This window comes from Grammomys surdaster, unplaced genomic scaffold, assembly GCF_004785775.1.
Source record: "Grammomys surdaster isolate TR1022 unplaced genomic scaffold, NIH_TR_1.0 188, whole genome shotgun sequence".
Lineage (NCBI taxonomy): Eukaryota > Metazoa > Chordata > Mammalia > Rodentia > Muridae > Grammomys > Grammomys surdaster.
This window is the reverse complement of record NW_021604633.1, coordinates 6,741,995-6,753,677: the sequence shown is the minus strand read 5'-3', so window position 1 is coordinate 6,753,677 and position 11,683 is coordinate 6,741,995. Positions and strand designations below refer to the sequence as shown.

The 11,683-nt window shown below is 38.5% G+C and overlaps 1 protein-coding gene and 1 non-coding gene across 7 annotated transcripts in view; both read right to left on the bottom strand.

Moving 5' to 3' along the window:
- The window catches only part of Cog5 (component of oligomeric golgi complex 5), a 285,117-nt gene that overhangs the window by 70,033 nt on the left and 203,401 nt on the right, over window positions 1-11,683 (bottom strand). For all 6 annotated transcript variants that reach the window (XR_003711595.1, XR_003711592.1, XR_003711594.1 and 3 more), the window contains 2 exons: window positions 2,412-2,522; window positions 1,591-1,653 (listed from right to left, as the gene is read on the bottom strand). Coding sequence is in view for 2 of the 6 variants with exons in the window: in XM_028768901.1 (XP_028624734.1) it covers window positions 1,591-1,653; window positions 2,412-2,522 (174 nt within the window). In the remaining 4 variants the exon portion in view is untranslated. The remainder of the gene's footprint in view (window positions 1-1,590; window positions 1,654-2,411; window positions 2,523-11,683) is intronic.
- LOC114622486 lies at window positions 3,213-3,316 on the bottom strand. Its single transcript, XR_003711610.1, has one exon. It is a non-coding gene; the product is annotated as a U6 spliceosomal RNA (small nuclear RNA).

Sequence of the window (11,683 nt, the reverse complement as noted above, 5' to 3'; positions counted from 1 at the left end):
TCATCAGACCTCTGCACACATAAACACATGTCATCAGACCTCTGCACTCAAAAACAGATCATCAGACCTCTGCACACACAAACACATGTCATCAGATCTCTGCACACATAAACACAGGTCATCAGATCTCTGCACACATAAACACAGGTCATCGGACCTTTGTACATATAAACACATGTCATCAGACCTCTGCACACATAAACACATGTCATCAGACCTCTGCACACACAAACACAGGTCATCAGATCTCTGCACACAGGAATATATGTCATTGCCCTATTACTTGTTTGGCACTAGCCCAGAACCTACAGACAAAATTTGGTTTCCAAATCTCCACTTTCCTTTAAGATCTGTGACATATTCCCCAATGTCTGATCTTCCCTCAGCTCCTCTCTGGATTCATTTTTCCTAGCGTTTATTTGTAGGCTTCTATCTCCCCATCATCTGTCTTTATGATCTACATACAATCTAACAGTTTACATTTGTCACCTCCCCTGGGTGTACTGTAACATTTTATAAATCTGGTAATTAAGACAAGGGGCTGAGACGCAGTACACAAGTTGTTTGGTTTAAGTGTCTCTGTTAATAGGGCACCAATCAGTAATTATGAGGTAATGAATGAGTTACAGTGGCAAGATATAGTAGATACATGCCTTCTGGCCAGTAAGGTCTGCTATTTGTCAAGCTTATGAGGGTCAGAACTTTTTTGTTTCTAATACAAAATGGGTATAATACACACTACATAACTCAAGGTTGTACTATTAAGCACATGCCTGTGCATATGTCTGACAAGCAGTGGTACTAAATGAAGGATATCTATTACTGCCATATGAATGTTTGATTTGGCTTAAAGAGTTTTCTGCTGTAAGTACTTTAAAGCCTCTGAATCTCACACACACAAAAATCATGTTTCTTAAACTTCTTAAAAGATAGGGATGGTGGCCCACACCTTTAGTCTCTGCAAGGGAAGGCAGAGCTGAGTAAGTTCAAAGCCAGCCAGAGCTCCACTATCACAAAACAGACACAAACTAACCCCCACTTCCTGAGTATTTGAGAAGAGGTACATATATGCTAAAATGAGAATATACCCTAATTTTACATTTTCCTACAGATGTATTGTTTGAAGTAGGATTTCTAAACCTTGGCATTTCAGACTGATGGAAGTTGTGGGGTGACTGCCCTTACATTACGAAGTGCTGAGTGAAGGCCTCCATTCACTAGATGTCTGTAGCATTCCACCTTGAGTTATGACCACCCCAAATGCCTCCAATATTGTCAACTGCTGGAGAACCACTGCTTTAGGACTTAGTAAGGTCTGCTATAAGATGCAGGAGACAGTGCAAAAGCTCCTGCCTCTGCAGACTGCAACTGTTTAAAGTCAAACACAATCTACAGAGAACAAATGAGCCCACTGTTAAGTTCTAGAAAATACAAACACATATGTATCTCTTCTCCAGAATAATTAACAATGAGCAACTTTGGGCATATATAGATTGTTATGAATTATTCTGAAAACAATCTTCTATTTAGCCAAAGAAATGTTAAAACCACATTGATATATCTATGAAGCCAAGGGTTCCATCTCCTTACCTTTAGAGCTGACATGATAGTCTGCTCAGCCGCTGCTGAGCATGAGCTCTGACTGGCAACCACCTACAATAGAGTTTGGATGTAGTTATAATTTTGCTTAAGTCATTTATTTTTGTAGACACTAATTTTAACTATAATATAACAAAAAACTTCCCAGAAGATAATTAGCACATTATCTTGGCTTTATAGTAATAATATCTCATACCTTAAAACTAATTTACTGAAAACTACTTTAATATATAAAACAGACATTTAACAGTGGAAGCATTAGGTATTCAATTTTACTGATAAGATAAAGGTCAGAAGAGGGCCATATTTACTTATTTCTTTAAAAACATTCATTTTTCTTTAGGCTGACTATTGTTTTCACAAATATTTAATATACTAAGATCAGATGCTTCCATTTCTACAAATCAATAGAAGTATTAATAAAGACTGGCTAACTAGAACTATCCAAGTGGCCCCTGGTGCCTTAGAGAAATGACTGAAGGAAACAGAAAGTGCAGTCTCAAAGGTTTCTTGCCATTTTACTTCTCTGAAACCTTCCTGCTAACTCTTGAGAATATCTCTTTCATTTAAAGTATGAAATACGTATTTCAGAAGTCCAAGCTAATAGAAGAACTTTTAAAAATTACCCAAAGTATAATGTAGCACTTGAAAATTCATGTAAAGACCACACTTTGATTTTTGGTGTTATTTGTTGAATAAATCATGCTAAGTCACACAGGCTGGCCTCCCAATGCTACATTACGTGGCTTAGAGGCTCAGTTTCCTTCAGGCCTCCTGGATACTTATCTTTGTAACATAAAGATAAAGGTCACCTTTGTTACTGACTGGTGCAGCTTAAAGAGGGAGTTCACCACACCCACATTCCTCTTCTGTCCTTCAGTGAGAGGTCCAATCACCTGGCTCGCATCTCCCTGAGTAGAGAGCTGTAAGAATTCAACACACAAAGACATTACCAAGATGACAGCTTGTAATCGTTTGTTTTTGTTTGTTTGTTTAACCAGGAGATAGTGCATATCTTGCTGACAAAGGAATGTTAAATGAGAATATCCAGGTCACATTAAATATAGCTTTGAGCTTCAGGCGCACGAAATGTCCATAGAGAAAACACATCACTGTGTAACACCAGTTAGTCTTCCTAAGACCAGCTCAATACTTCATGGCAATGGGCTGTCGAGTCACACGTGCCCCAATTCCCCTAGTGCCCTGTCATCTGATACATCATCATAGTGACCTTAATAACACTGCAACTGGCAACAGGCTTTGCTGAATGCAAACACTAAAATAAGTAATAACTTTAAAAGCAAAGGAAAGAAAAAACCTTTGTGTATACTCCAAAGCTATCTTCGTATTCCAAGAAAGTGAATAGAGGAAAGACTACTGTAGTCGTCATTCTATCTTTTATGGTCTTTGTAAAAGAAATTGTCCATGGCTGAATTATGTGTGTACGGAATTATGTGTGTACGAGCAATAAGAGGTAAAATTAAGAACTTCCATTTCTTCATCTTTACTTCTTTTTTTTTCTTGTAAAAACATTTAATTGGGGCTGGCTTATAGGTTCAGAGATTCAGTACATTATCATAAAGGTGGGAACATGGCAGCATCAAAGTAGGCATAAAAATATGGAACGCTTCACAAATTTGCGTGTCATCCTTGTGCAGGGGCCATGCTAATCTTTGTATTATTCCAAGTTTAGTACATGAGCTGCGGAAGTGAGCACTCATCTTTACTTCTAAGTACGTGGTTTTAGGAAAAAGAACATGAACTACCTTATTAAATTAATCTGTATCAGCTACAGTTTAGATTTAAGGAAAAGACTCACATATCAACCTTCCTCATGATGATGCCATTACAGCCTAATTCTCTATAATGTTGTTATCCAAAGGCAAACCTGACCGGGACATTATATAGCTCACTTCACAGCTTGAGATCAATTCTCGAGCATATGGAACCCTGGCTTTTCAGGAAGCAGAGCAGGAAGTATCTCCTGCTGCCCTAGAGCCCAGGTGAAACATGGGAAAAAGAACTACTACTTTATCTTTCTCCTTTCTTTTGATAAATACTCATAAATATATATTGTCAAAATTAAATTCAACCTCTACATTTTCGATAGAAATCTGTAATAAAATAGACTATTAATTTTTATAAAAGAGATTACTGGTTTGCCAAAGCTGTAACCTATCACACTGGTTATGAAGTCAACCTAAGACCTCTTGACACCAAGTAAGAAATTGAAGGAATTCAATTTCTTTTGTTCAATTGCAGGAAGAAGAGATTTCTAATCTGAAATCAAGTTATATTTCCAAAGTTGTCAATATGTGTTTAAGTATGCTGAATGAAAAAGAAATCCATTCCCCCCCCCAAAGTAACCATGTCAAAAATAATCAGCACTCAGAAGAGCTCACAAATCCAAGTTAACGGACAGTGTGGAGAACTAACTCAGTCTGAAGTCTTGCAGGAGAGGGCTCTGAGGTGCCCACGGGGACTTGGTATGAGGAAGGTTTTCCTAGAATAGAATGGCAGCAGCAAACACGGGGGCAGGAGCACACGCTCATCGTTTTCTCACTGGACTGGGCATTCACCCAACAAGTTTCAGGGCACAACGGCACATGCTGGTAGTCACAGTTACCAGGGATGCTGAGGTAGGCTTCAGTCGAGGAGTCCAAGGTCAGCAGAACTTGGTTAAAAAAGGAAAAGGGTTTGTTTTTTTTTTTTAATCTAATCTCTCTTTGTAATCTCAAAGTATTTTTGAGGAATAAAGGAATCGAAAAGATATGAAATTTTATTTCAATGTAGTTGTTTGATACTTAACCAGGAGAAAAATTTACTGCTAGAAAGCTGTGGAACTCATTTTATTACTGGGGGTTGATCATGTTGTGAAGTTTTGTAACTACAGAAGCCCACTTCACATCCACTAAGAAGCTATACATAATCACAAGTATTGATCTGAAGAAAATGGATGCTCAAAACTGCTCTTGGGAGTATAAGATATAGTAGCCAACTTTGGAAATATTCCAGGAGTTTGTCAAAAGCAAATATGAATTTAACTTAGTAACCTGGTAATTAAAGCCCCATTTTACACAAGAGAAATTATAATACATTTTCACTTAGATGTAATGTACACAAAATCAAATGTTCATATTAATATCATTCATATGATAGCCTAAAATTAAAACAATCAATGTCATCCAACTTATAAAGTGAATATGTACACAGTCAACATTACTTAACAATTAACATGGAACCAAGTTCTAATACATGGTATATCATGGAAAAATCCTGAAAACATTGTAAGTGTAAGAAGCCAGTCATATGAGATCATACAATAAATTATTATATTTATATGTGATATCTACAGTAGGGAAATCCACAGAAGTGAAAGATTAGTAGTTGCAGTGGACTGAGGTACAAATAAGCATGACATTTATTATGGGGTGAGGCTGGATGTGACTTCCCTGAAACCCACCAAGCTGGATACTGGGCTTGCTGAGTCAGATGCCCTAAAGTGCTTCTGTTTTTTGTTTTGTTTTGTTTGTTTTATGAAGGACAGGAGAATTCTAGCTTTCCTGTCTAGGTTACCTGACTGATACTAGGGCAGTCTAGTTGAGCTACAGTTAAGGGAAATTGCTAAGTTCAACAAAGTTACAAAGTTGTACAAGGAAAATATAGTTATGGGAGCAAAATGAAGATAGTATATCTGCATGAAAAACAAGGAATAAAAATAAGAGCACTAACGTGGAACTAGTTTTGAGGAAGAGAGAACTGGATGTGCCTGTCCTGACCTCGCTGTGATATGCAGCACACTCAGCTGGTGGTCCCTGCAGCTCACTAACACTGCCTCTGTCACTCAGTCAGGGAAACAATCTTAGGGAAAACAGTACAAAGAACATCATGTGGCCTGCCCTACTTACCTAGTTTGTTAAACATGGCTCCTTTTGTGCCTTCTCTCCTTTCTGTTCCTTCACACACATACCTAGGTAACTGCTTTCTTAATCACACACAGATTATGATTGATAATCTATTTTCTGAATCATACATACATTATGGTCCTTTACCCTGAAATCTATTAGGATGTATCTTTCTTAAGATGGGACATTCTCTTACAAAACTATAATTCTGTTATTGACTTTGAAAATCTACATTGATAATATGCTTTTATTTGGGATCCATCGAATCTACAAGGGGTTCTGGTTGCTTTTAATGGGAAGCGGGATTAGAGGTCAAGACCAAGACACTGAGCATGCTCACTGCTACTGACTGACCCCTGTAATCACTCTCAGTTCCTGAAACAGACAAGTCTCTGATTCCCTGGACCTCCACTCCCCTCAGACCTCATCTTCCAGGGTCACTTGTCTACATTTTCTGTGGTTACATGGTTTATCTTGTTGTTACACGAGAGCCTTATTCTAGAAGGTGGTCTTAGGCACCCACTCTCACTTTCTAGCTCTCCTGTTGCTCTGACGGCAATTTTAGGAGTTTTAGCAACTGCCCAATTCTACTACCTTTCACTCAATCTTACTGGGGTCACTGAATATTTCCACACTTTCTTAGATTCCATAAAGTTATGACATCCATGTACCTGACTTTAAATTGGGCCTGGGTTGTCTATCAATTTTATACACAAGGGGGTAGAAAGTCTAGGATGAAAGGATTCATGCAGAGGAAGATGGCATTCTTGGTTAACACCCTGATGTGAGAAGGTAAACCAACTCCATGGACCACACTCTAAATCTAAGACTCAAACTACAGTGCAAGATGGCTTAGTTACATATTCTACTCACCTTCTCAGAGCCAGGCAGGACTGTTCAAGCCTCAGCACTCTGTCCTTAATCTCCAGAACCTCAGTTCTCCACACTCCTGCTTAGCTACATCCAGGAGCAATCAGAAACATTGTATCCCACAATGCTGCACATACCCCTAGGTAATTAATATCTTATTAAAAATTGTCCAATATCTGTCATCGTCCCAGTCATTTCATGAGTGCACAGAAACCATCCTTTACCTTATTTATATAGGGCCCAAGTTGTGTCCTGTTTCTGCTGTGTTTCTATTTCCTCCCTTTCCAATGGGTAACTCTCACAAGCATGGTAGCAGCTTTCCTTTCTAGAAAATCTCAAAAGTTGTTCACACTCTTACCATTCACTTTCTGCCCCTCCTCTTTTAACCTCCCCATCCACCAAGACAAGCCCTATCGAGATCACAACACAACTGCGCCTCAACAAAACCGTGGTTCTGATCTGACTCTAACCAGCAACCTGACACAGCTGAGCAGGCTCCTCTGCCGACACTTTCCTAGCTGCCTTACGCACATCATGACATTCATCCTCACTGTGAACACCTCTTGTCCTCTCGGGGCTAGGCACTCATGGGTTCATGTCTTTTCACTGGTTTCTCCTCCTCACTGCCCAATCTCTAATTTCTTCTCCTGAGATGACTGCTCTAAATGCACCAAATCCAACAGCACTGACATGTAAGTTAGATTACTCTTTGTTGTGAGGAGCTGTCTTATGCGTTGTAGGATGGCTTGACAGAACCCTTAACTTCCAATAACTGGACACTAGCTCCCTCAACTAAAAAACGACAATTTAAGACATCTACGGATATTGGAAAATGTCATGGGAGAAGGGAAAAGAGAACAGGGAATCCTCTTTGACTAAGGACCAAGGAGTGTACTGAAGATCCTGTCTTGCCTTCTCATGAGTTCTCCAGATGTACTTATTCAACTCAGTAATTTCTCAACCTATTTGCTATTTCAAATTTAATATGCCCAAAGCAAAACTGTTGATTTTCATCTTCTTGAATCTTCTATTCTTCCTTAAAAAAAGACCTTAGCAAATGGTATGCCTCACTGTGAGCACTCTGGGCTAGTAACCCTGAGATTATTTTTTATTCTATCATTTTGCATGTTTAATTTGTTGTTAATTACCTCATACCAGATCCATGCTTTTACCATTGAGGACTAAGGGCATCTTAGCACTTACAATTATTTATTTTATATGTATGCATGTGTGCCCGAAAGTGTGTATGTGAACCATGTGCATCCATGAGCCTGTGACATGAAAGGAGTTGTCACATCTCTGGAACTGGACTTTCATATGGTTGTGAGCCACCATGGGGGAAAGCAGGACCCAAGCCCAGGTCCTCTGCAAGGGCAGCAAGTGCTCCTAACTAAGACAATTGCCTCTTAGTTCTGGTATCTAAGTGTCCTTTCCTCTTCCCTTCTTTCTTCATTTTATTCCTTCCCTCCTGATCCTTTCTCTTTTCCCCGTCTTTTCGTTCTTTCCCCTACCTGCTCTCGTTTGAGACTAGCCCTCATTCTTTAGTCCTGGCTGGCCTAGAACTCACTATTTACCACAGACTGGCTTTCAAACTTAATGCAATATTCTTCTTGCCTCTTGACTGCTGAGATTACAGGCACGTGCCACCACATTTAACAGCAGTAGTATTTCAAGTTAGATTTAGAGTTAACCAAAAATCCAACACAAACTTAAAATTAATAGTAATATTTGTGTACTATTTAAATGTACTTAATTTGTCTGATACTCAACATAAAAATTTATAGTTTTTCCCATGAGTTAGCTCTTATTTTGATTTAATTCAATCAATAATTTCTCTCAATGCTTTTATCTGGAATCATTAATTATATTCTATATCCATGAAGATTTATATTATCTGTATATTTAAAAAGTAGCATCTTAGCTTACTGATAAAAGTACTGTATAAGAAAAAGTGAGGACATATTTTCTCCATGACAAACTGATTAATGAGTAAATGACTCAGCAAATCCAGTCCAGCACTGGCCAGTTTGCATATTTACATCATGCCCACAGGTCAATATAAATACTCTCAATGATCTGAAATCTATGACTAGGAACTGCATAGCATTTCCTTGACATGTAAGTCTCGGAGCCCTCTCAGAAAGGAGAGCCAGCATATGGACATATGTTTAAATGCAGCGTAAGGACATCCACATCCCAGTGCTTTGTAACGATGCAAATTAAAAAGGCATTGGGAGCCCACAAGGATGTAAAGGATTTTCACATCTGAACATACTTTGGCTCTAAGTTAGGCTGTGTTTAGAGACACCATAGAAAAAATTCCTTAGAGCATTCCAGAGGAGATGTGTCACAGAGAGCCTTTACTGCCATTATTTGATGTTCTTGAAAAGCTAAAACCTATGTTCTTTTTTCTAAGACTTTTTTTTTGTGATCACAAGCAAGTATTTAAAGATATTTAAGGAATGCACAATGAATTCCATACATTGCTAGCCTTGATTCCACAGTTAAATGAGTATTCACAATACTCATTTTATGTTCTATATCACTCTATTCCTTAATCTATTTTATCTTTTCTTTGGGGGAAGAGTTTCAAGGCAGGGTTTCTCAGTATAATAGCTCTGGCTGTTCTGGAACACTCCTTGTAGAGCAGGCTGGCCCTAAACTCACAGAGATCCACCTGCCTCACCCTCCTGAGAGTTGAAATTAAAGGCTGGGTCACCATCTTCATTCTATTTCATAATTTTATTTCATTTTTAAATTATTTAAAAAATTTTTATGGCAGTTATTCATGTACATGTTACTTAAGGACATTTTATTTTTAATGTATTTTTATTAATTATTTAAGAATTTCAAATATATTTGTTTTGATCTTATTCACTACCTGACTCATCCCCAATCTTTTCCAACTCCACATCCTCTTTCAGGGCTGCTTATATATCCGTAGGTGTGCAGCCATTCAGTGGAGTGCAACCATCTGCCCAGAGGTCATGTCACATAGGCATTTTCATACAGTACATCCTGCATCCTGAGTACTCACCATGTCTCCCTGACCTCCTAGTTTTGTATCTTGCATCATCTCAAAATCAACTGAGGTATCAGCACACTTGTTTCCTTGAACTTCACCTCAGGTTATGTGGCTAACTTCATACCTGTATATAGTTTTTATTAGTATTATTAGTTTGTTCATTTGTTTCTTGAGACAAGGTCTCTCTCTATAGTCCTGCCTGCACTGAAACTCAATATGTAAGCCAAACTGGGCTTGAACTCAGAGCCCTGTCTGCCTCTGCCTAATGCCTGTTGGCATTAAAGGTGTGGGCCACCATCCTTTCACCTTTAACATGTACAAAAGCAAGGTTTCTCTCATTCTACAAAATGTCCTTGGTATTTACGAATTTGCTCATTTTATCATTGCCTTTGCTAACCCATTGTATGAATTTTTCAGTTTGTTTTACCCATTCTATTGTTCTCAGTTGTCTGCAATATACTTAGGAGTGTAAAGAATTGTCTATAATACTTGCTAGTTGAATGACTTGTAACTTGAACTTCTTTAGCTGTAACATAGAACTAATAAAAAAGATTAAAGCAAAGCACACTGTATAAACTGAAAACACCTCTGAGATAAGTATTAGTATTTTTTAAACTCTAGTTATCCTTTTGTCTTTTACTTGATTCCTTTCTCCTGTGAAGGTGAACATTACGTTCAGAAGTTTAAAAATCACTATGCTTATCACATAAATGCCTCTAACCTGTAGGCCTCCCCTGACACAAGAAAAAAATAACTTCCCTGAATGTTGGGATCTGGTCTTATACAAACCACGTACTTTCACTTGCTCTTACAAAGCAGCTTGCTTGCCCTTGACTGCCCCTGGGTAGATGTGTGCTTGACTGTATGCAGGTGGGATGTGTGCCCGATTGTATGCAGGCAGAAAGTACACAGCCTTATGGGTTTGCCCTTATAAACCCCTGACTAATGTAATCTGGAGCTCCAACTTAAGGGTGCTTTCTCAAACAGTCCTGGAACCCTGAGTGTCTGGCACCAGTATTTAATAAAGCCTTTAGTTGTTAAATTTTATTCATGTTCATGGTGAATCTCTTTGCAACCCCAGACACACAGCACTCCTATTATTAATGCTCTTGCTTATGGCTTGTCTCAGGATAGGCTGGAAACTGAAGGGACAGATTAGGATTTGCATACTGGGGCCAAGCCCAGGTGAAGCTGTCTGAAGGAACCAAGTAGGGCACCTCTCTGTGGGATGTGGTAAAAAAGCATCTTGCACAGAGCCCCTCTACTTCAGAGTCTTCCACTCATCTTGAATTACTTTATTATTATTGTCTTCAGTCATTTCTTGCATTTGCATTCTTTAAAGTTCACTTTAGGAGTTTACACATGTATTATACAGAATGTCACGAAAAAGAGACTTTTCCCATATGTGGTCAGTGACCTGAGAGCCGCTAGAGTCATGGTTGCCCATTTTCAATCCAAGTTATTTAAGCTGACTAAACGGTACAAAGCTGCAAAACCACAGTACTAAAGTAGGAGCAATGATAAATTCAACATACTAAAATATGAGACAAGACTATAACATGGACAATCATGCTATACCACACTCTGTCTGAAAAGTCATTAGAAACCAAAAGTATTGTGTCTGAGTTTCAGACATCTGTCTCTCTGTCTCTGTCTCTGTCTAGCACACAGACAAACAAGCAAATCTAAAAGCTAAACGAATCTGTAAATAATTCCTAGGTACAAGAAAAAAGTAATATTCCTCTTTCAACTATGCAAAAAAATGTCTTTCTGAGCTTGAATCTCAACATCCGTGCAGTGGGAGCGGCACACGAATTCTGGATCTGGGAAACAACTGCTGAGCCCAGATCTGCACAGGAAACTACAGTGGAGGCGCAGGACACTCTGTCCTTGTTAATTTGTGAATGAAATGCCCACAAGCTCCCCAAACACCCCTGAAGACAAAATCAAAGAAAAAACTGGAAATCAAGGGAAGGACAGATCAAAATTTCTTGACACAAAGTATGCTGTGGGGATCACTAAAGCTGACTCAGAAAAGTATCTAAAAGGAACAAAAACAACAACAAAAAACTCATTAGAGAATCCAAAGTATAAAAGAGTAATTTCCTTTCTAGATTCCATTGATATGCCAATTAGCTCTATATACCATGCGTTCCCATTAATGCTATGGGAATGTCAAGACTACAAGGCAAATTTTTATGTGTGTATTTTTTTTCCAAAATCCTTAATAGTTTTTCTCCTTCCTTCCTTCCTTCCTTCCTTCCTTCCTTCCTTCCTTCCTTCC